This window comes from Sinocyclocheilus grahami, unplaced genomic scaffold, assembly GCF_001515645.1.
Source record: "Sinocyclocheilus grahami isolate Dianchi unplaced genomic scaffold, SAMN03320097.WGS_v1.1 scaffold534.1, whole genome shotgun sequence".
Lineage (NCBI taxonomy): Eukaryota > Metazoa > Chordata > Actinopteri > Cypriniformes > Cyprinidae > Sinocyclocheilus > Sinocyclocheilus grahami.
This window is the reverse complement of record NW_015505713.1, coordinates 1,175,873-1,199,074: the sequence shown is the minus strand read 5'-3', so window position 1 is coordinate 1,199,074 and position 23,202 is coordinate 1,175,873. Positions and strand designations below refer to the sequence as shown.

The 23,202-nt window shown below is 37.1% G+C and overlaps 1 protein-coding gene across 1 annotated transcript; it reads left to right on the top strand.

Moving 5' to 3' along the window:
* Positions 1 to 4,319: 4,319 nt before the first annotated feature.
* On the top strand, positions 4,320 to 20,642 carry LOC107555454 (myosin light chain kinase, smooth muscle-like). Its single transcript, XM_016238270.1, has 17 exons — positions 4,320 to 5,147; positions 6,383 to 6,499; positions 6,686 to 6,751; positions 9,511 to 9,552; positions 9,758 to 9,885; positions 11,152 to 11,308; positions 11,507 to 11,812; positions 12,656 to 12,700; positions 12,809 to 12,899; positions 12,994 to 13,197; positions 13,751 to 13,968; positions 14,055 to 14,178; positions 16,666 to 16,818; positions 17,128 to 17,251; positions 17,358 to 17,448; positions 17,555 to 17,689; positions 19,143 to 20,642. The coding sequence occupies exons 1-17, from the start codon at positions 4,496 to 4,498 to the stop codon at positions 19,391 to 19,393; spliced, it is 2,904 nt and encodes a 967-aa protein (XP_016093756.1). The 5' UTR covers positions 4,320 to 4,495; the 3' UTR covers positions 19,394 to 20,642.
* Positions 20,643 to 23,202: the final 2,560 nt, after the last annotated feature.

Genomic DNA, 23,202 nt, shown 5'->3' with positions numbered 1-23,202 from the left:
ACTTTTCAGGACATTACCCCATGTCCCCACTTTTCAAAACGCTTATAAATCACACAGAATGGAGTGTATTGAAAATCTGAAATAGCACAAAGTCTCCTGTAAGGGGTAGGTTTAGGGGTAGGGTTGGTGTAGGGCAATAGAATATACGGTCTGTACAGTATAAAAACCATTACGCCTATGGGATGTCCCCACTTTTCACAAAAACAAACCTGTGTGTGTGTGTGTGTGTGTGTGTGTGACAAAGAGAGAGTGAGATAGAAGGAAATTCCACATTAGACCACATTAGACTCAGACTGATTTTTAAAAACCTGTTTACTTAAATAAAAAGGAGCGAGACCTGACTATTGAAAGGGGTTCTTTATTAATTCATAAAATTACAATTTTGTAATGTTATGGCAAGCTTTTACATGGTAAGGGACAGCATATTGGGAAGATTACAACAACGATTGCAACTGTCCCTACAGCCTGACAGCCACAATAAAACTTGCTATAGTACCTTGACACAACATCTTCGACACAAGAAAACACGATATGATATGATATGATATGATATGATATGATATGATATATGATGATAGACAGTATGAAAAAAAAGTCTGATCATAAAAAAATTACTGCTACTTTTTACCATGAAAATTGTATTTCTTTATTTTTGTAGAAGGAATGGTAACATGTGGCTGCTTTCTTCCAGGAAGGATGAGGGGCTAATTGAGCATATGCAGTAATATCATCACTGTAGCTCATTCCTGATTGAAGAAAGCCATGTTGCAACCATCCCACTCTCCCCTGTTATTATGTTTGTCTTATAGTCTACATTTATGAGCATTTTTCACCAACGTGTAACATTTATAACCATTTTCTGATGACTCTAAAATGTAAAATGTTTAACTATCACGTAAAAAGTACTTTCCTTGATCCAAATACAAGTGAGTGTGCATAACTTTTGTTATTTTATAAAACAAATCATTAAAATCATTTATAATCACTATTTTATTAAAAATGTATAATCATTTATATTTCTTTAAAAAACATTTTAAGGTGAAAATAAATAACAGAAGCTGTGTGTTAAAAAATAGACGCGTGTTAAAGTGTGAATTACATATTAAATGTATTTTGAATAACTTAAAATTAATTAAAATTTTATTAAAATGAAAATGTATTTAAATAAAAATGGGGGGCAATGTCATTGTCAGTATACCAAAGCCATATTAATTGAGGTTTATATAGTAGTAACAGCCATGAATCATGAACTGATGATATAACTAACATCCATCTTTCAAAGTGAAATGTGAAACATTATATATTACCCGACAACATTCTCTGAAAAGAACCATTGTTGAACAGTACGCAGAAGCCTTGGATCATGACTGGTATGAGAAGTGCTGATTGATCTGGAGGTTTAAGTCTTTATGGACATATAAGGTTCTGGTCTCAGAAGAAGAAAGACCACACAAGCTGTTCTGTAAACAGTGTCCCCTTGCTTGTCTGCCCCAAATGAGAGCCTCTTCATTCTCAGACACAAAGCATATAGTAATGTTCCTTTCACACCACTCTCGGCAAGGATACTAAGGGATGCCCCCTATTCTCTCACACCCTCTGTTGTTTTACTATCTCAGAATGTGTCATGGGTATCGTCATAATTTAAATGCAAGGAGGAGATGAGAGTTTATTATTGGTATAAGAAATTTCTCACTTGTGTACTCCCATTTTGACTTGTTTATTGCTATATTGTATGTAGTCCAGGGCGTCACTCAGACTAGCTATCTTGTTAACCCTTGAGAGAAAATGCAGTTTATATGGTATGTTCACATTTAAACACATATACACTCTTAAAAATAAAGGTTCTTCACGATGCCATAGAAGAACCTTTTTGTCTAAATGGTTCCATAAAGAACCTTTAATATCTGAAGAACCTTTCTGTTTCACAAAAGGTTCTTTGTGGCGAAAGAAGGTTCTTCAGATTATAAAAAGGTAAGAAAGAGATGGTTCTTTAAAGAACCTTTGACTGAATGATTCTTTGTGGAACCCAAAATGGTTCTTCTATGGCATCGCTTGAAGAACCTTTTGAAGCACCTTTATTTTTAAGAGTGTAGTCTTAAGGTTCTAATAACTGAATAACTAAAAAACTTTGACTGAGATTCTGGTTTTGATCATAGAATTTGGCAGATTTATACATTTTTAAATCACATTGAAGAGTAGATTCAGATCAAAAGTATATTTGTGCATCAAATATAAAGTATATCAAGTTTTGCAAGCAATTAAAATGGTTTAGACCTAAGATTACTGTGAAATGGTTTGATATCTCTCCTTCAATACACATCAGACATACTCGTATTCTTATATTTAAACTACTGTCATCATATCTAAAAGGTAGAGAGTATCCACCTAACTCGTGCTTATACTCTTCATTCTAGAACATTCCTGCCATTTTTTTTCTCCAGTCAGTTATTTTCATCCAGTTCATCCTCAGATGCAAACAACTGCCTGCAACATCTAACATATTTCATGTTGTAGCTTTAAAACAGTTCAAAAATAAAACTTTGTTTATTCCCTTCAGGCATCATCTTTAGCCTGTTAGGTGTTTTAAGCCTGATAAACAATTTGAATGAAGTCATGTGTTAGTAATCTGGGTGTTCTTTAAGGAATAAGCAATGGCCTTTTGCTTGCTTTTGAATAAATAATTATTCTTGGGCTGTTTCTGTTTTTGTATGTTTAGCAAAACTAATTCCTACAATAAACGCTGCCTGTAGACAGTCACAGTTTGCAATTTGTGGCCTGTGTAAATAAATACTGGCAAAGTATGTGTGAAATGTTGACTTTAAACTTAGCACTTCTTATGTGAATAAATTAGCTATAACTTTATAAAGGTTAATAAAAGTGATGTTCTAAAGTTACTTGTTTTTTTCTTTCTTTCTTTTTGATAGTTGGCTTTATTTTGCACAATTAATGCTTTAAAAAAACAGTTGTATACTGTAACTGTCTTCTCCATGGTATATGCTTAATAACAGTGTAAAAAATAGGTGAGTTTATAGATTCCAAGTTTAGAGAGATTTATTGCAGAGTAAAGTTGTGGAAATGCTTGAGGATATATGAGATATTGACTCTTTTTGTTTGTTCCTTATAAGTCTGGTTAATGTTCCTGCCCCAATGCCGAAGATAAACTCCCAGAACAAAGCAGCGAGGGTCTTTTCATGATGTATCCTTTACCATTGTTTTGTTGTTAACAACAGAATCTCTTAAACAAGAGTTTAAAACCCACACAATAGTAATGTGTTTTCCAGCTTTTTGCGACACAAAATTAGACTTTGTTTTTAAATCTCCTTTTTAAAAGTATTTCTAATCATCAGATATCAGCAGCTGCACCCAATCAGACCTGTTCATTATGACTCTTGAAATCACATCCCATCTCATCATTATGGTAATCTCTAAAACCTCTAGGATTGCCATTGAGGACTGGACTTTTGCAGAATATAAGGGAGATTAAGTTTCATACCAGCAGCAATGGAAAATTCACTCACCAATTCACCTTGTGGTGAAGCAAAACAGCACAGGAAGCTATTTTATCTAGGAGACATTCCCATGATGTGTCCATCTTCCACACACACGCACAAGTAGAAGAGTAACAGATAGGTTCATAGCCATATAAGGCTCCCCATGTAACATTTTAATATAAACTGTTGCAGACATGCAACTCAACTCTGATTGGTGAAATGCATCTTCAATATGGCCCAATGAGGGGCCCCCATTTATAGAGAGGTCAAAAAGTTAGAAGCATCCAAAGAAACACCCACGGAATAATCAGAACACTTCTTTTCTGGTTTCTGTCCAAGCACCAAAGGGACAGTGAGATTCTCTTTCTTTTCAAATTATTAAAAAGTTATTGCCTTTCAGTGAACGTAACTCCAAATCAGGCACTGGTGACAGGCTCAAGATTTTTATCTGCATTTGTGTTCTTAACATACTAATAATGTATCAGATTTTGATGCTATCTTGCCATCTGTTTACCTCCCAGCTCTGTTCTGCTGTGCTGATGCCCATGCACTGGAAGTGTTTCCCTAATAAGGCAATGGCGCTCCCCCCTTTGATGCCACACAGATATGAAATGTGTTCCTGTCTCCAATTAACCTATTATAGAATGGAGTCTAAGCTTTTAAACAATCAAATTCCACTCCCCAGCCTCACATATCTCTCTCCTTCCCTCTGTATGTCTTCTCTCTACCCTCTTTTCTCTCCTCCCTCTTTCATTCTGGTCCAGAGGGGTTGTCCCAGCAGTGGTTTGAGTGGGGAGAACAGAGAGTTGCACAGTGACCACAGACAGAGCAGGACCTCCACTAAGTCACTGGACCAGTGGGATCGTGAAGGAACGTTCATACAACTGGACATCTGTATTCATTTACAGCTTGAAGAAGCCCCTACCAAAGGAACTGAGAGGGACTGACGAAAAGAGCTTTCATAAATTTGGTTTTAATTTCTAGAGGTTAGTAAAGGAAGCCAGATGACAGACTTTAGGGCAGCTCTAAAGCCCCGTTCGGGGCTTAAGCCAGGGTCTGAGATCAAGACAAGCACCCCAACAAAGGTTGACTTTAGGTCATTGCTCAACAAGAAAGATGGTTCACCCAAAGCACCTGCTGCCACGCCACCTCCAAGCAGCGCACCTTCAGACTTCAGGTCCGCCCTGAACAAGAAGCAAGCACCGGAACCAGAGAAGACTGAGGAAAATGAACAGAATTCATCAAAGCTAGCACCCAAGACACCACAGAAGGAAAAGCAAAGTGATGTAAATGGCGTAAATGGTGGTGCAATTGATAAAAAGGTTAGCATAAAGGAAAACGCAACAACAGAGAAAAAAGCCAGCAGCACTGATGCAGGGACAACTGAAAAAAAGGAGAAAGCCAGCCCAGAGAAAAAGACAACTGATGGACAGATAACAGAGACAAACGACAAAAAGGCAAAAGTTGTGAATGGGGGAGAGAATGATGCAGGAAAGCTGCCCGTTTTCAAACAGCCCCTCAGTGACATCACTGTGGTGGATGGAGAGAGGCTGAGGTTAGAGTGTCAGGTGACCTCTGACCCCCAAGCTGTCATCACCTGGATTCTTGATGGGAAAATTGTGAAAGCATCCAAGTTCATTGTCTTATCACAGGAAGGTATGAAAGTAGATACGTTTGACCACAATTTCACAAGTTTACAATGCGAAATACTATTGATCTTGTATTTTCTACACAGTTCTTTATCTCTTTTGATTAATAGATGTTTAAATGTGACAGACAATTCCAATGAAATGTGATAGCCTTGGGTCTGTAGAGTTATTTAATGACGAGGACAGCTTTAAAACCTCTTTTCCTACAGCCCCTATTTTAGTGTGTTCTTAGCTGTGTTGTAAATCACATGCTGAGAGGAATGATCTTAAAACTGAGGCTGATTCATTGCCAACTGGAGCACTCAGTGAGTGTTATCTTGGTTCTTTGAGCTCATTCCCATTAGGTTATTTGATCTGAGGGTTTAAGGTCTCTCTAACCCCTTCCACTGACATGAGACAGAATGATGATCTGAGTCGCAATTAGAAAGTTCTGAAATAGCAATATAGGATTCCCTGAGTCTAAATCAAACTGGGATGTGATGGGTGTCCCCTACATTATCCAGTGCTTTAGGCTCTTGGTTGTTCTGGTCAATTTTATGTTTAGAAAGCAGGGCATGGTCTCATCAAAACCTTTTTGTTTGTAAGAATGTTCAATTGTGAAAGTGCAATTCTTAAGTTTTTAAATTCTTAAATTCTTAAGAAAATCTCTTTTTTTTCCTCAAGACGAAAATGACAGGTTTAATATTAAACCAAATAAATGCATTGAACATCTTACTTTTGGGGGTTAAGGCAAGTTGGATGTTATGGTAACTTAGGTTATTTATACTGATTCTTAAGAATATTCCTTTTAGGAATTCAAATTTGTCTTAGGTTTTGTCTCTAGAACAATCTTAAGAAAAAAGAAGACCGGCCCCTGGTTTTCTTACATTTTTTTTTTTCAGATATTTGTGGTGATGTGTTCACATTAATAATTTGTGCTAATGGAATCATTTACATTAAAAAAATTATTTATGGAGAAGAACTTTAGAATTTGAAGCCTTTGGATAATATGGAAAAAAGCTGTTGACTATTCCATGTTATTAGTATTTTTTATTATTATTATTATTATTATTATTTTATCAGAGTCAAGCCTCAAAAGCTGTTAAGGGTGTCAACGTAGCTGGCATAAGAGTTTTTACAATGTATAAGGCCAGAATTTAGTTTTCAATTAATAATAAGGCTGAAAAGACAAAACATAAATCATAAAACAATTCAGTTGTCATATACACTTGTCATTAAATGCTACATCTTGTTTTACATCAGGTGAAAAGTTTTCACTTACAATCGACAAGGCTCTACCAGAGGATGAAGGACGCTACACATGTAAGGCAGAGAATGCACATGGTAAAGCAGAGTGTTCCTGTATGGTCACTGTAGATGGTAAGTGTGCTGTCTTCTAGACTTCCCCTTATGCATGTCATTGGAAACATATCATATTAAATTAGGGTGCAATTCCAATAACCCAATAACAATACTAACAATGTCAAATTCCTCCTAAACTCATAATTAGGATTTATTTGAAACAAAAAGGGGGAAAATATTGTTAAAATTTTTGCATTCCTCTAGATCCCTCAGACCCATCAGCAGATAAGAAAAACAGGAAGAGCTCTTCTGCAACTCCCACTACAGAAAGTGAGTAAGGACACATGTTGTGGCCTGTTTACTTGTGATGTTAGTAGTTTATTTATAAAGGGATGAAATGTCATTAATCTGTTTCTCAACCTCAGTGATCATCAACATGTCTTCCATTAGTGGAACATAAAAGGAGACATTTTGAAGAATGTTCATGCTGCTCTCTTCCATATTAAAGTGTATGGGGACCAAAGAGTTGACATGCTCCAAAAACTATACATAGAAGTAGTCCACAAAACTCATGGATATATATTCCAAGTTTTCATGGTCAGCATTGACACTGAGAGTATGAAAAGGAGCAGCTTGGACATTAAGATAATAATAAAAAAAAACTCCTTTCGTGATCCACCTGAAAAATGAAAGTCATCCAGGTTTCAAAATGAGGATGAGTAAACAACAACAGCATTTTCTTATCTAGGTGAACTGTTCATTTATGAGAGCACCTTTAAAGGAAAATCAAGTCAAGTCAGGTCATGCCTTATGGTCGCATTCATTCAATTAGAGCTGAGGGATAATATACTTTACATTTTGTGATGATACAAGCAGTTGAGATATTCTATATATTGGGCTACATAAGTATATATATGTGGATAAATGTGGACATACAAAGTTGGACATACTTTATATAAAGAGCTGGGCTATAATATAGTGAAATTTTGTAAACAATCATATATCTGAGATTTGTAATGTAGTATACATTTCTTTATATATAGAAATTCACTGTTTATATTCAAAATCTTGTCTACAACAAACATTTAATTACAGCAAATATTCAGTTGTGGCGTACTGTAAATAGGCCTTGTGTTTGTTTTACCCCACTTTGAGGTATAATAAACATTTTACTTGCCTTCCAAAAACCACAATAATTCACAATTAATGTCCATTTTCTCCTTTTGATGTCCTTAATCATCTGGAATTGTTGGCAAAAGCATTTAGTCCTTAATTCTGCTACATATTTAGTGAACATTTAATTCCAATTTCCCTTTCAAAAATATTTGTCATGTCAGAAGTTGACCTTAGAGACGGGAACAATAGTCATCACGCGCACTCTATATAGACTCCCAAAGAGGATTTCCATCCCACAGTATCTGACGGCAGATTGTATCTATAGTGCTCAAATGGTTTGCCTGTTTGTTTTGTTCCAGCTTTTAACACAATGGTCACACTAGATCCTACATTTTAATCCATGTGATCACGGTAGAGTAGAAAATAAACTCAGCCGATGGTGTTTTGGAACAATAGGCAACCAGTTGTGCTGCTGCATTTGGTCTTCTAATATTTCATAAGCATAGCATCCTCTAAGTGGCTGACATTAACATTGCAGTTATGCTCTTAACAAACAATGTCAAAGTGATTTACAATTTAGTGTCGTTAAAAGCATGTTACTGGCAAATACCAGAACGGAGTACATCGTATTCCCACAGTGCTTGTGGAAAAAGTTCAGGTGTGTCCAAGCATAAGAGAGAAAATGAAAGATAGGAAAGAAGCAATCGAAGGCCTAAAATGGTAGACTTCTGTGAGCTGAAACACATGAAGATCTGACTGTCCTCTCCCTGTTCTCCCCCTTTCTCAGTCTCTCTGTTTGGAGTGTGCTGGAGTATTAGTGGGGTTTACATGTTGCATTGTTTCTTGACGGCGATCAAACCTTAAATAAATAGTGGAGAGAGAGAGAGAGCCACTGCTTCCTGGATCTTGGAGACCCTATATTTAGCATGTCCGTATAAGGGGAATTCCAGCAAGACACAGTGTCCACACAGACACTCTCTCCCTGGATGCTGATCAGGAGCGGCAGTTTCCTTAGAACTCCTGTCAGTTCTCAGATGAATGTTATTTCCTTTGAAATGGTGTAAAATGAAATTTCAATCGTGTGAACAGGGTTGATTACTGGATCTTTTTGACTACTGGATTGTTTGATTGGTTACTGAATGGAGAGTTTATTATTTATCAATTTAAGAAGGAAGAAAAGAAAATGTTAAATTCCTGCAATCGAACTATTGGGTATTAAAATACATATAATTTCACATTGTTTTGTGACTTTACTTTACTTTAACAAATTAGGCATCACATTTCTTAATATGCATTTATTTGCATATAACAAAAGCAATATCCTCTATAAAAGACCTCTTTGACAATTACCATTTCAAAATCATTGCTATCATAAAACAAAATATAAATCTATTGATGAATAACTTTTTGAATTAAGAAATAAGATATTATGTTTATAATATGAGCAAAATGATGCTAACCAATGCTAATATATTTTTTTAATGTGGTATGAAAGCTTAATAACTAAACATTTACCACTATTCAAAAATGTGTTATCTGAAGCTGCAAAATATTGTCAAAATAGTCAAAATTGTTAAATCCTTCTAAAATAATTATTTATGCTTGAAGTTCCTCCAAAGGGATAGTTCACACAAAAATAAAAATTCAGCCATTATTTACCCTCATGTGATTTTGTTTGTTTCGTATGTAACGCAACAGAAGATATTTTGAGGATTTTTTTTTGTCAAGTCAATGGTAACCAAAACTGTGGTTGCCAATATTCTTCAGAATATCTTATTTTGTGTTCTGTAGAAGAAAGAAAGTCATACACATTCTAGCCAACACGAGGAGGAGAAAACTATGAACATTTTTGACTATCCCTTTAATAAAATGTTTATTTTAATAATTATGTAAATATGTTTAGCTAAAAATGCACAGTAGACGCTGTTGCAGTAGATGTTATCTTATGTCAATACATGCTCTCTCTTCTGCAGATGAAGCCAGAATAAAGAAGAAACCAGCTCCCGCCAAACAGGGTAAGATTACTCTCCCATTATCCCTTACATAACCATACAGGCCCAAGAATATTTGACCTGAAGGCCATGTACAGAGACACATTCTTGTGTGATAAGCTGTCTTGCAGAATACTGATAGTAGACAGACAGAGAAAGAAAATACGCAATATCTATTTTCCATGAGAGTGTTGAATATGAACCTATGTTTTCTTATGATGCCACGCAGGTTCTCCGCCACAGTTTCTACAGTTCCCTGGAGATCAGAAGATCAGGGCAGGAGAAAAGGTGGAGCTGTTGGGCAACTTTGGAGGGACGGCACCCATAACTTGCACCTGGCTCAAATTTAAAAAGCCGGTAAGAAAAGGACAGAGAGTTCAATGACAGATCATTTGTTCCCAAACCTTCTGAAATAAAGGCAACTATTTACAGTGATTTTTGACTGCACCTTGAAGAAATTTCCCATGTGAGGAAACCAATCTAAAACTGACAGCACAAATATTTATTGTAAAATTATATCTCAAAAACAATTTTGGAACAAAAGATGATTTTTATAGCCAAAACCGATCACTCATTTCTTGTCATCTTGATCAGCCGATACAGATTCTAATACCATTTTTGGGGGATCAGTTTCGATTCGCAAACACTGTTAAATCAATGTGACAAAGTACTATAGGTCGATTAATTGATAGTCAGATAAACAGGAATATATTTAATTGAATTATCAATAGTCATTTTATTGTAATAGTAAAGAAGCATTTTGACTGATACATTTTTTTATTGTATTGCCTGACATTTGATTGACTATCTAAGACAGCAGGCTTTTATTTGAGAGAAGAGTTGTGAAGATATAGAGCATATGCGAACTGAACAGCTGCTGCTGTTAATGTAAATTGAAAATTATTTAATAAAGAAGTTTGGTTAACAACTTATTATAGGGAACAATTCTCACTATTAACAAGTTGCTTATTAGCATGCCTTTTTATAACAGTAAAGGGTTTATTGAGGCAAAAGTCATAGTTAATGATTTGTTAATGGCGAGAATTGGACTTTGAAATAAAGTGCAACCGAGTTTTGTTTTATACCCCACCTGTTAACTTTAACAGGAGACTGAAATGTCTCTGCAAGGTTGCACAAGCGTTTCATATTCGCTGCCCCTCTCACACAGTGAGCAGACTCGCATCGTTTGTGTCATTATTAGCATGAATGGTTTTTGTGATTCATCAAGTTCAGAGACCACTGATTGATTCATTGCTGATTAACTGAAGAATCTGTAGTACAAAACACTTAAACCGATACATTAATGTATAAAATGAAGCAGAGATTATGCAGAACCCACTTTGGGAACCAATGTTAGATGACAGATGGTGAAATGAGAGTGTGAGGATGGTGTGGCGGTTGCCTATTGTGATCTTTATATGTTGTTTCCTAGAGATTAGGAAGACAAAAAAAAATCTTTGGAAAACCTACTGAATAATTACAGTAGTAAGGATCAGTTTAGATTTCATGATTACTTGGTGTATATGTTTGATATAAAAGTGGTTAAAGAAGAGGTGAAAATAAGAAAATTAAAGCCTAAATGCGTAAAGTCCTATATACTTTGTATACTCTTCTCCTGTTTAGATCCAGCCAGGAAGTGGGGGCATTTCCATAGAGACCACAGAGAACTGCAGCCACCTGACAATCGCAGCGAGTGACCAAGATCACTGTGGTTGCTACACTCTTGAACTGCAGAATAAATTTGGTACCAAGCAGGCCTCACTCAACCTCACTATCGTAGGTATGGGAGTAAACAAAGACAGGAAGTGGCACATAATGAGAAACAGGAAGGAAAAAAATGTGATTATGAGAGACTGTATTTAGCGCTTTGATACAACATAGTACCATAAAGCATATTTACTAGTAGTCGCCCTATCTTTCTGTGCATTGCTTTCTATATAACTAATGCTGACCTCTTCAATGTAAATCTATGTCCCAGATAAGCCAGATCCCCCAGCCGGCATCCCTGCTGCCTCTGACATCCGCAGGTCCTCGCTCACCCTCTCCTGGTACGGCCCCACTTACGATGGAGGCAGCATTGTCCAGTCCTACAACTTGGAGATCTGGAATTCCATCGACAACACATGGAATGACCTCACCTCCTGTAACAGCACCTCATACCACGTCCAGAACCTTCTCACTGATCGTCAGTACAAGTTCCGCATTCGAGCTGTTAATGTCTATGGAGTTGGAGAGCCCAGTGCAGAATCTGAGCGCATTACAGTGGGAGTGGAGGAGGTAACAGGTGAGAAACAACCTCTGATTCATTGTGTTACTATTGATCGAGAGAGAATCAGTGGGGACCAAAAATCTGAAGCCACTAGTGAAAATTCCTACATTATACATTCTCATTTTTGTAATAATTCACTCATTTCCATGACAAATTCTACTTTCATCATGACAATTTTAATGATTTTAATTTCAGAATTTCTCCTGCCTTTATGGCAGCATCACTCGAGTTGGCATAAACTCAAGTCTTATAATATTATATGCATAAATTAATATAATGAATGTTATACAGTATGGTATCAAATGTAATGTGTCGCATTAATAGTCTATCAAATTTACAGTGTGTGTGCGTGTGCGTGTGTGTTATATATTTAACAATGATCTTATATGAATTAAATGAAAATGCATTGCATTGTCTATTATATCAATATTAAATGCATTGCATTGTATATTATATAAACATTATATGAAATGTATTATATCAAATGCATCAATGCATGTAAATGTATCAATGTGCGTGTGTGTGTGTATATATATAAATACCCTTTTTAATTAATTTAGTTCAATATTATTTGCATGTAAATATACTATATTGTAAATATACAGGGAATATATATTTACACATTATAAAATATACAAAATATAGAACTAAATAAACGAAAAGGGGAAAAATCATGTAGACATAGGATGGGAAGAGGAAGAAATCTGACATATTTTCCAGTTTTTGTTCAGGTTTAATTGGAAAAATATATATATTCACTGTGGTCTCAAGACTATTGAACCCCAAAAGTATAAATGTGATGAGCTGATGCACTACATAAAAACTAAACCTTTAAATAACATTCACATTTTTCTCCAGAGAAAAAGGAAGAGGAGGAAGTTGGAGCCACTGTGTCTGATGATGGTATGAAGTTCAAAGCAATTAGCCCACCATTCCATCCCTCCTGAATCCAGAGTTTACTAATATGACTCCCACATGGCCAGTCTGATACATATCCTGTTCATTTCACAGACGAGGAGAAAGAACCAGAATACAGAGATGTGGTAATTAAGAAAGACTGCAGCGTGAAGGATTTCTATGATATAGAGGACCGCTTAGGAACGTAAGAGATGCATTATCAATATAACCATTTTTGATTTACTGTATCAGATATTTTCTTACAGTTTCTTCAACTGCCTTTTTCTTATTTCTAAAAGGGGTAAATTTGGTCAAGTCTTCAAACTTGTGGAAAAGTCCACCAAGAAGGTATGGGCAGGGAAGTTCATCAAGGCATTCTCACAGAAGGAAAAAGAAAACGTGAGGCAGGAGATTGACATCATGAACAGCCTCCACCACCCCAAACTGGTGCAATGTGTGGACGCCTTTGAGGGAAAATCTAACTTGGTCATGGTTTTGGAGATGTGAGTCCCTATATCTTCAATCTTTCAAGCCGAAAGACTAACATGATACAGGTTAACTAAATAAAAGCTTTCATGAGAAGGCCATCAGATATGTTCCAGTTTGGGAGCGGTGATCACATTGGGTCACTTTGGTGAACCTACCTTGTGTGTCCTGGTGTCTTTGAACAGACTGTAGTGTTTGTTAGTTGTTTTTTCAACACCTTTAAATCATTCCACCAGTTTAGCTTTTTATGGCGAGAGTGGAATGTAAAATCCAGCACCCTGTAATGGGAGAAGTGCGTGTCACATGTCCTTATATAGTGAGATGGAGAAACAGGGAGGTGGGGAGAAGAAAGCATGGATGCTCTTTGCTTCAGCTTGGCAGCCATGATGGAAAATAGCCCAGAATTAAATCTCCCTGACTGTAAGAGAATTGTTTAGCACTCCAGACACTGTTCGTCTGGTTGTTAAATGGAATGTGCATAAACAGTTCCAATGCATTGAGATTGCAGTCTGACAGTGATTGGTTAGCGTCGCTTAACGATAATGTCATTGTGGTCCCCATTGCCTGCAGGATTTCTGGCGGCGAGTTGTTTGAGCGAATCGTTGATGAGGATTTCGAGCTGACTGAGCGAGAGGTGATTAAGTACATGCTGCAGATCATTGATGGAGTTCAGTTTATCCACAAGCAGGGCATTGTCCACTTGGACCTCAAACCTGAGAACATCATGTGCATCAACAAGACAGGAAGCAAGATCAAGCTCATTGACTTTGGACTTGCTCGAAGGCTAGGTAAACAAATGCAAACAACTGCAAAAGCAAACAGCGTCTGGTTTTCTGGCACAGTTTTATTTTTTATTTATTTTTTCTGTTTTCAGAGGATTCTGGCTCTCTGAAGGTTCTATTTGGAACTCCTGAGTTTGTAGCTCCTGAGGTGATCAACTACGAAGCTATCAGCTACCCAACAGACATGTGGAGCATTGGCGTCATCTGTTACATTCTGTGAGTGATAAATCAGTATCTCAGCTACATCGGTATCACTCCTCCAACAGTCGCTAACAACCATGGCACATAAAGACACAGTAATCAATGCTGAGGACCGGAAACATTTCCTTTTAAGTCCATTATTAGTTTTTGGACAACTCGCTTGCCAAGCTTGCTTTTTCAGTTTATCACATAAACACAAATTCGATTCCTTGGAGGTAGAGTATAAATATTTAAACTGACTTGTGTCAGTTACTTTTATCTTCATGTTACAAGAGGCTAATGCCCCCCTGCGTTAAAAGGCCATTTTTGATTTGATCTTTTTCCCAAAGCACTAAAACAGCCATAAAAATGAAATAAAATGCTCAATCCTTTCCTAAACAACTTTTTGTTGCTATAACTGCAAAATTGTCCTGATCAAACTTGATTTATAAATTTTTTTAAATATTGCAGATGAGAATGCCTGAAACTGCTCCACCCCCATCGACTAAACATTGCCTCTATATATTTAAATACCGCCTCTACTGTAAACTGTATGACTTTATTACTATCTATAAACTATAAGATGTTTAGCATTTTTTTTACAGAATACACACTTCATTGAATATGTAACAATATAATCAATAAATATGAATATATACAGAATATATACACACTACCGTTCAAAAGTTTTGTGTTAGTAATATGTTTTAAAGAAGCCTCTTATTCTCACTAAGGCCGCATTTATTTGATCAAAAATAGTTAAAAAATTAATATTGTGAAGTGTTATTGACATTTAAAATAGCTGTTTTATATTAGATTTGTTATGTAATTTATTCCTGTGAAAAAACTGAATTTGCAGCTCACTTGATCCTTCAGAAACCATTCTAATATGATGATTTGGTTCTCAAGTTATTTATTTATTGCTACATAATTATTTGTGGAAACTGTGACACAATATAATTGATATTTTGTTAAATTTAATGCATCCTTACTGAATTTTAAATTGTTTTTTAAATAAATAAATAAAACATTTACCTTAAAGGGTCATATGATGCGATTTACATTTTTTCTCTCTCTTTGGAGTGTTACAAGCTCTTGGTGCATAAAGAAGATCTGTAAAGTTGCAAAGACTAAAGTCTCAAATCCAAAGAGATATTCTTTATAAAATTTAAGAGTCAACCACGCCTAACTAAAACGGCTTGTTCCAACATGCCCCCACGTGTCTATGTCACTGAGTGGGAAGATTTGCATAACGCCGCCCAAATGTTCACGCAAAGAAAGAAGGCGTAACTTTTACTCTCGCTGTAGTATTGTTGTTGCCGCCGCCGCCATGTCGTGAAGGCGCTGTGTGTTTCCTTGTGAAAGCGAAACTACTTTGTTTGGCCTTCCAAAAGAGGACGATATCCGCTTCGTCATGCCTGGAGCTGATCCGTGCTGGTCGCTGAGGAAATACATCAACTTTGCGCTGTGGATCGCCGGATCGGCTTTCACTATATGATGGTGGTGGTCGTCACATGTGGTTGCCGCAAGCCCTCCGGATGCTCCATCGTTGAATCCGCCGGCCGCGCCATTCTCAAGCCCGCCTGCCTCTGCTCACTCAAGCCAGCCTCTGCTCACTCTAGGCCTCCGGCCTCCACTCACTCAAGGCCGCGGTGTGTGATTCTGTTTCATTGTGAAAGCGAAACTACTTTGTTTGGCCTTCCAAAAGAGGACACGACTATAAATCAGTGGTTAAGTTGTATTTACAACACTGTTCCAGAACAGTTTAACCCAAATATTCAGATGTGTCCAGCACATTTTATGGAGGACTGTTTCCTGATCCTGTGAGAGTAGACTACAATGCCGGCTGTTCTGACTCACAGACTGTAAGTACGTTTTTTATATTTAAAGAATTTCCCACTCACTATTCAAACGCGAGTTTTGAGCAGTGTAGAGTAGCACTTGTTGTTTGTCATTTCTCCGATCACAAATGCAGACATGGTTTTATGTTTACGCGGCGCGATGCGATGCAACGCAACGCGTAAAAAGACAGTATAAGTCATTATAATCCGTAATTATGTCCCCACTGGATGCAACAAATGCCTCGTTTATAATGAGTTTTAATGTTTATGTCTCGTCGCTCTGGCTGGACAGGGCATCACAATATGGTAAGGGCGTAACATTTCCATCACATGCTTGAGGTATTCGGCCAATCACAACGCTCTGGATAGCTGGCCAATCAGAGCACACCTCGCCTTTCAGACCGATCAGCTTTGTAAAAATCGATGTGTTTCAGAAAGGCTGGGCATAGAGGAGAAATAATAATGTACAGTATGTGGAAAATAATGTGTTTTTTTAACCTTAAACCGCATTAACACATTTCATTACACCAAATACACCAAATAATGTTCTCTTTAGCAGCATCATATGACCCCTTTAAGGGATGCTTTTAGTCCTGTTGTACCTTACATCACATTTTGGTTGAATGTGCGCTAACAGAATGAAAGATTATTGCCTAATAGCCGTCCTCTTGTTTACCCTCAGTGTCAGTGGTCTCTCTCCATTCATGGGAGACAATGACAATGAAACTCTTGCCAATGTCACCTCAGCCACCTGGGATTTTGAGGATGAGGCGTTTGATGAGATTTCAGATCAGGCCAAAGACTTCATCAGCAGTCTCCTAAAAAAGGACATGAGGTAAGCTTCAGAAAAGTTTTGAATCAGAAACATTATAATTTTTATGGAAATAGCAACCTTGTTTGAAGTTAATCCAAAACCTTTGTAGATCACTGTGCAGATGCACATTTCTTGAGCAGCACATCCTGAGCTCTTGGCACAGACCCTTAACAACTCACAAGAACCTAGTAAAATCTACATTATTGTAAATGGAGGGTGTAATGGGCAAAGAAAATTATCACTCAAATGTATTAGTTCATGCTGAATGTTGATGAAAGGATTTTAAGCATTTGATCTGAATTCTGTGCCCCTATAAATGCCACTCTGTAGGGCCAGACTGACCTGCGCTCAGTGTTTAGAGCACTCTTGGCTCAAACAGGACACCAAAAATATGGAGGCTAAACAACTCTCCAAAGAGAGGATGAAGAAGTACATCCTGAGACGCCGCTGGCAGGTGAAAGCACTGGCGTTTATTTTAATTTATTTGTTAGACAAAGAATTCTTTTTTTTTTTAGTTACATGGGAAACTGTTTTCTTCATGTTTGTGAGTGTCTGTGCAGAAAACAGGGAATGCAGTGCGAGCCATCTCCAGGTTCAGCTCTATGGGAATGTTAGGAGGAATCGGTCCAAAGAAAAGTTCCCCGACTGACGGTAATGGTCCAGCAAACAATTTTCAATATTGATGCGGAGCATTGCGTATTAAATGTCATACAAGTTAAAATGTTAGCTGCACATTAATAAATGCGTTTGTGTTCAGAAGAGCCTCCTGCACCGTTCCTTGAGAGTGTGGAGGATGAAAACCGCACCCCTGTGGCCCCCAGCATCTCCTCTGTCATACAGGATGTAGAAGTGGTGGAAGGCAGTGCTGCCCGCTTTGACTGCAAGATTGAGGGTAATGACCTTTGACCTTGAAGGCTTTTAGACTTTATGGGACAGATTTACTAAACAGGGCAAATTAGCGTGAGAACGCAATCCCATAAAAGCGCCAATGGGAGTGGAAAGTTCTGCGGGTGATCTAATGACAATGCGCAGATTAAACAACACAGATGCAGCCAGATCATTTCTGTAATGACCAATGCAATCTATCAAAAGCAGCATAAATTTGATGCATTCATGCCATGTCGTAATTACTGTAATTTCGAGATGACAACACGTGATGTTCTACTTGGAGCTGTTCACATCCTTGGACTCAGACACGGAGCTATCACACTATCAATGCCTAAACTTAGCGCCTAATGAATCTTAGGTAGTCAGATAGTACAAGTCGTAGCTCTCAGAAAACTTCCAGTTCACGAGTTGTAATTAGGAGTTCTACGAGGATGTGAATGCTTTTTACAAGTTGATATCTCATTATTACGGTAATTACAATGTGGCGTGTATAGCATAGGGTCACAAACAAGCAGAGCTGATGATGATCAGGTGCATATAATCTACTAAAAACACAGGTGCAAAGTGAGTTAAGATGTTTTTTTTATAAAAATCTGTCTTTAATAAATCTTGACAGTACTTTTTTAACGCAAAAGAGGGATTGCACTTGCATAAATCTGGCCCTAAGTGCTGAGTTATAATTCTTCTGCTCTTAACCCTTAAATTTAAATAAATGTCTTCACTTTTGATCAATTTAATGCATCCTTGCTGAATAAATGTATTAATTTCTTAGTGACTCTAAACTTCTGAAAGGTATATCCTTTAGCTTGTAAGTGAAATTCCAGGTTCTTATTAAATCTTAAAATTGTTGTTGGATGCTCAAGAAAAATAAATGTCTTTATGGTGTCTAAACATATCTTAGGGACTGAAGGGATTTCGTTAAAATGATCAAATGTAATACTTTAATTCTAATGCAGCAAAACACTATTTGTACATGCTTTTTTTTACATGCTAACATTATCAGCTATAATATAACCCTATTATTAGTTCTCTTACCTTCAAATTCCATCAGCCATTTGGTTGAGCTGTTTAAAATATATATATATTTTTAAAAGGTATGGTTATTTTACTCTCCTTTAGGATTTAAAATGAAAACAGTTATCCTTTTCTACCTACCCATTTCCTTATCAACAATATTGTGAGGATTGTTTTTACTTTCTCTCCCTTTAATATGGTGATGTTCAAAAGTCATGAGGCAGAAAATTAGCGCTGGGTATGATTCGTAGTGTTTAAACTTACACCATAATATGGTCCACTACTCTGCACATTGATATTTAAATGCTACAGTATGCCCTTATGGTTAATTGTTGGTAGACCTAAGTTCAATTACTGTTGTTGTGTGGTCCACTTGCATTTGCATTAAATTTTTAACAGTGTTTTTATTTATTACTGATTTACTGTGTCTTCTGAACACAAAGGCTACCCAGACCCTGAGGTTGTGTGGTACAAGGACGACCTGCCTATTAAGGAGACGCGTCACTTCCAGATTGACTATGAAGAGGATGGCCACTGTAGCCTGGTGATCTCAGAGGTCTGTCCTGATGATGATGCCAAGTACACCTGCAAAGCTGTCAACAGTCTGGGAGAAGCCTCCTGTACTGCTGAACTGATGGTGGAGTTTATGCAGGAGGAAGGAGAGGGTGACGCTGAAGGAGAGGAAGAGGATTGAATAATGATGGAAACAGGAGTGGATAATGATGGAGAAGTGAAAGACGATGTGAGATAGAGGAGGAGAATGACTGAATAACACAGGAACTATGAATATCTTAAACATTTTACACCATTTTGAATCTTCTTTTTTACACCATCGTCATATTTCTTCTTACTGCCTAGAATAATTTGGAAAGAGCAACTGTTTTTGGGTAAAACGTTTTACCAAGATCAAAAACATTCCAGCTTGTGCCATTGTGTCCAGACAATTATCCCGACTGATTTACCAAAAGGGACTACAAAACTAAATGTGACAACCATATGCCTGTATAGCAATGAAAAAAAGTCCACCACTTGTTTTATCATACTGATTACGTTACATTGATTTCATCCATGTCAGTAATTTTGTAAGTCAGTATACTTTTGTGCCCACATTTGACATTTTAGGTCTGCACTGCAGTGTAATCTAGTGGTATAAACACGACAGTGCTTTTTCAAATAACACTAGTCTAGTCTATATGGTATTGGAATCAATATGAAGACAGTTTAAATACTTTTGGAGACTTTACTGTATGATGATATTAACTAATGATTATATTAATATGTTTTATTTAATAGTTATAAGAATTATTGTTGCTAAATGATTGAATGTAGTTAATTCAGTCGTTTAGAAACTGTAGCTGATAGAAGAACGTGACCATCATTAGACTGTCTGTGCTGTTTGCACTTTGAATTAATTTTGCCCTCTTTGAGTTAATTCACTTGCATGACAGAGCAATGAGGTGAATTTTGTGCAGCAACCTGCAATACAACCCCTCATATGATATTTATAAACCCCGTACAGTCTTCTGCTGCCTTTGAGTGTCTGCACTATTCTCTGAGAATGAATTAGTCATAGAATTCAAACTCAGATCTGTTTTGTCTTATCTTTTAATTTTCACTACACATATAATGCTTTAAATTTCCCATCACATCAGAAGTAGTATATTAAAACTTATAACACAAATCAACAAATCTATTGGCCCTGTTTGTTAGTTTTGGTTTATTCAGCATAATTGGCAGTGAAGTTCTGAACAGTGGACATATAAATAAAGTGTTTCCCTTCTGTGCATTTGTGACACTTATGTTGTTTGTTTGTCAAAATTGCAGTTATTTTTCAGATGCAGATTTTCATCATATTGGTATGCAATGGCACTATTTCTTTTTCAGGCAGTTCAAAGCACAGCGTGACCCTTGCGAAAAAGAAGTGTGCTTAATTGTACTGAATGTGCACTCTTGAAATTATTTTTTTTTTTTAAACAAAAACTTAGTATTAATCAAATAAAAGACAGCTTAAGTGTACTTAAAGGGAGTACATTTTCATGACTGTTCACATGTACCACATGTAATCTTATGTTTGTGCTTTATATAGTTATATTTAACTTTGGGTTAAAAAACTGTTGCCACTGTTTGTCTTCACTGGAATTATTGAAATAGTTGGAGAGGAATCAGGATTCCTTCAGGTCTTTAATGAAAAAGACAGATGACCACAGGAGCAATTTACTCAATTTAACAATAGGCCTATACATTAGTTTATATAGCTAATGCTAATATGCCAACCTATTTAAGCTATTAAAATCTGATTGTTACTGCAAAAATATTATAATTTATACATTAAAACATATCATATAATATTAAGCACATATGTAATGCAATTAAATGTTATATGTTGATAAAAACATGTGAAAAAAAACACATTTAAGTAATGCCAAAAACATAACATAGCCTAACACTTTGACTGATTTAAAGATTTTCAATAAAGTATAGCCTATATGACAGGTGATAGCCTAATTTTGTATCACTTAAAACGGCATAATTGCCCTGTTAAACATAAAATAAAAGGCTATAAGCATAATATTAATTTTCTCTGTAGTTCTAACTTAAATTCATACTATAACATTTATTATTATTTCCTTCAAAATGTACTAAATTCCAGCGTGTGCAAAGCTGTTATGAAGGGAAATGGTGGCGATTTTGAAGAATGTAGATGTAAAATAAATAAAAAAATAATAATAAAATAAAACATACAATGGATCAAATAATGCACAACCTCATAACGGTACGTGACCACGGTCGTTTTTACAATACACTACAATAAATCTTGTACTTTAGGAGATTTTTTTAGAAAGTTACAGTAAATCTATAATGTCGCTTTCCAAACTACAAATACCAGCATGCAACAGAACAAAACATTGCCTCCCCCTCGACTCCTCAGCATGGCTTTTTGGCACTCCCCAGCGGGGGATTGGTGCTGAAAGGCTTCATTGTGTCGGGGATTGAATGGGAGAGTTTGCGTTTTGTTGAAGTCCGTCTGTTATCATCCACACAGCGCGGATTAACTGGCCTGCCCGAGTCCGAGCCATGCGCGTTATCATGCCGCAAACCTCCAGCGGTGCATTTATTGTGCATGATACAGATAAATGCGCCCAGCTTCAGAGCCACTGCCGCTGAGTGAACGATGCTCAACAGCTCCGAAAAAAATGAACGGAGGGCCCGACAGATACGGATTAACAATGTAGGGATGCTATTGTCGAAGTCTCGCATCTGATACAGAGCTGCGGTTTTGCATCAATGGAGAGGGTGTCTGGTCACCTATAAAAAGCCTGCACTGTTTTTTTATTTTTTTTGTTGCATTTTGCCTCTTGATTACATTTTGGTGCCGAATACGTTTTTCCAAAGGGTTTACCGTTGCTGGGCATCAGACAAAAAACATGGGGAACGCAGAAAGTATGGATGCTCAGCTCACAGATTTCAGGGCGAGGGGCAGCAAACCCTCTAAACTACCCATGCCGGAACCGGCCGAACTGGAGGAGAGATTTGCAATCGCACTGGTAATTTTCACTTATATCCTCAAAAGCCATGTCGATGTAATTGTATCATGTGCACAACTAGTATGGAAGCTGGCAGCCCACGCCAGCACACACGCCTCTATTGTGTGCGGTTGGCAGTGTGCATTGCTTTGATGCTGTTTGCGCGAGCATGATAGCTACTAATTGCAGGCGCGCGGCACCTTTATTGTGGAATCCTTTTGGTTTTTCATCTGCTTTAGCGTCACCAGAATTGTGAGCTTGCACATATGCTTGCTTATCGCGGTGATTATGCATTTACGTATGATTTAAGGAGTCTGTCCTTAAAGGGTTAGTTCACCCAAAAATGAAAATTAGCTTGAGTTTGAACTCACCCTCGAGGCATCATAGGTGTATATGACTTAATTCTTTCAGACGAATCCAGTCGGAGTTATATTAAAAATTGTCCTGGCTATTCCAAGCTCTATCATTGCAGTCAGCGGGTGTTGCAGTTGAACAGTCCACAAGTCGTCAAATAAAGCGCGTGCATCCATAATAAAACGTGCCTCACATGGTTGTGTTTTTGTAAGAAAAATATCAATATTTCAAGCATAATAAACACTTTTCTCTCACTTCCGTTATCTGTCATACACGGAAGCCGTTCCGGTGGATGATGTAAGATGTTGGCGTTGCGTGATTAGTGACGAATGCGGAGAGAGAACAAAACAAAACGCTGGTCACTAATTATAAGTACAAACCGAGGATTTGTTAAGAAAAATGTTGGAGGATTTCGATATAAACCAAGAGGAGACTAGTTTTCCTTTGCTAAAGTAACGAAACTTTGTTCCTATAAACAAGCTCGCGAGACTAGCATATCTCAGAGGCACGCGCGGTGCGCATACGTGCTGCGTCATCCGCCGGAACGGCTTCCGCGTATGACAGATAATGCAAGTGAGAGAAAAGTGGTTATTACGTTTGAAATATGGATATTTTTCTTACAAAA

Coding starts and splice junctions, on each gene's coding strand:
- LOC107555454 (XM_016238270.1), top strand. CDS start 4,496: ATGACAGACTTTAGGGCAGCTCTAAAGCCCCGTTCGGGGCTTAAGCCA. Junction 6,752..9,510: donor TGCAACTCCCACTACAGAAA/GTGAGTAAGGAC, acceptor TCTCTTCTGCAG/ATGAAGCCAGAATAAAGAAG. Junction 16,819..17,127: donor CTCCTAAAAAAGGACATGAG/GTAAGCTTCAGA, acceptor GCCACTCTGTAG/GGCCAGACTGACCTGCGCTC.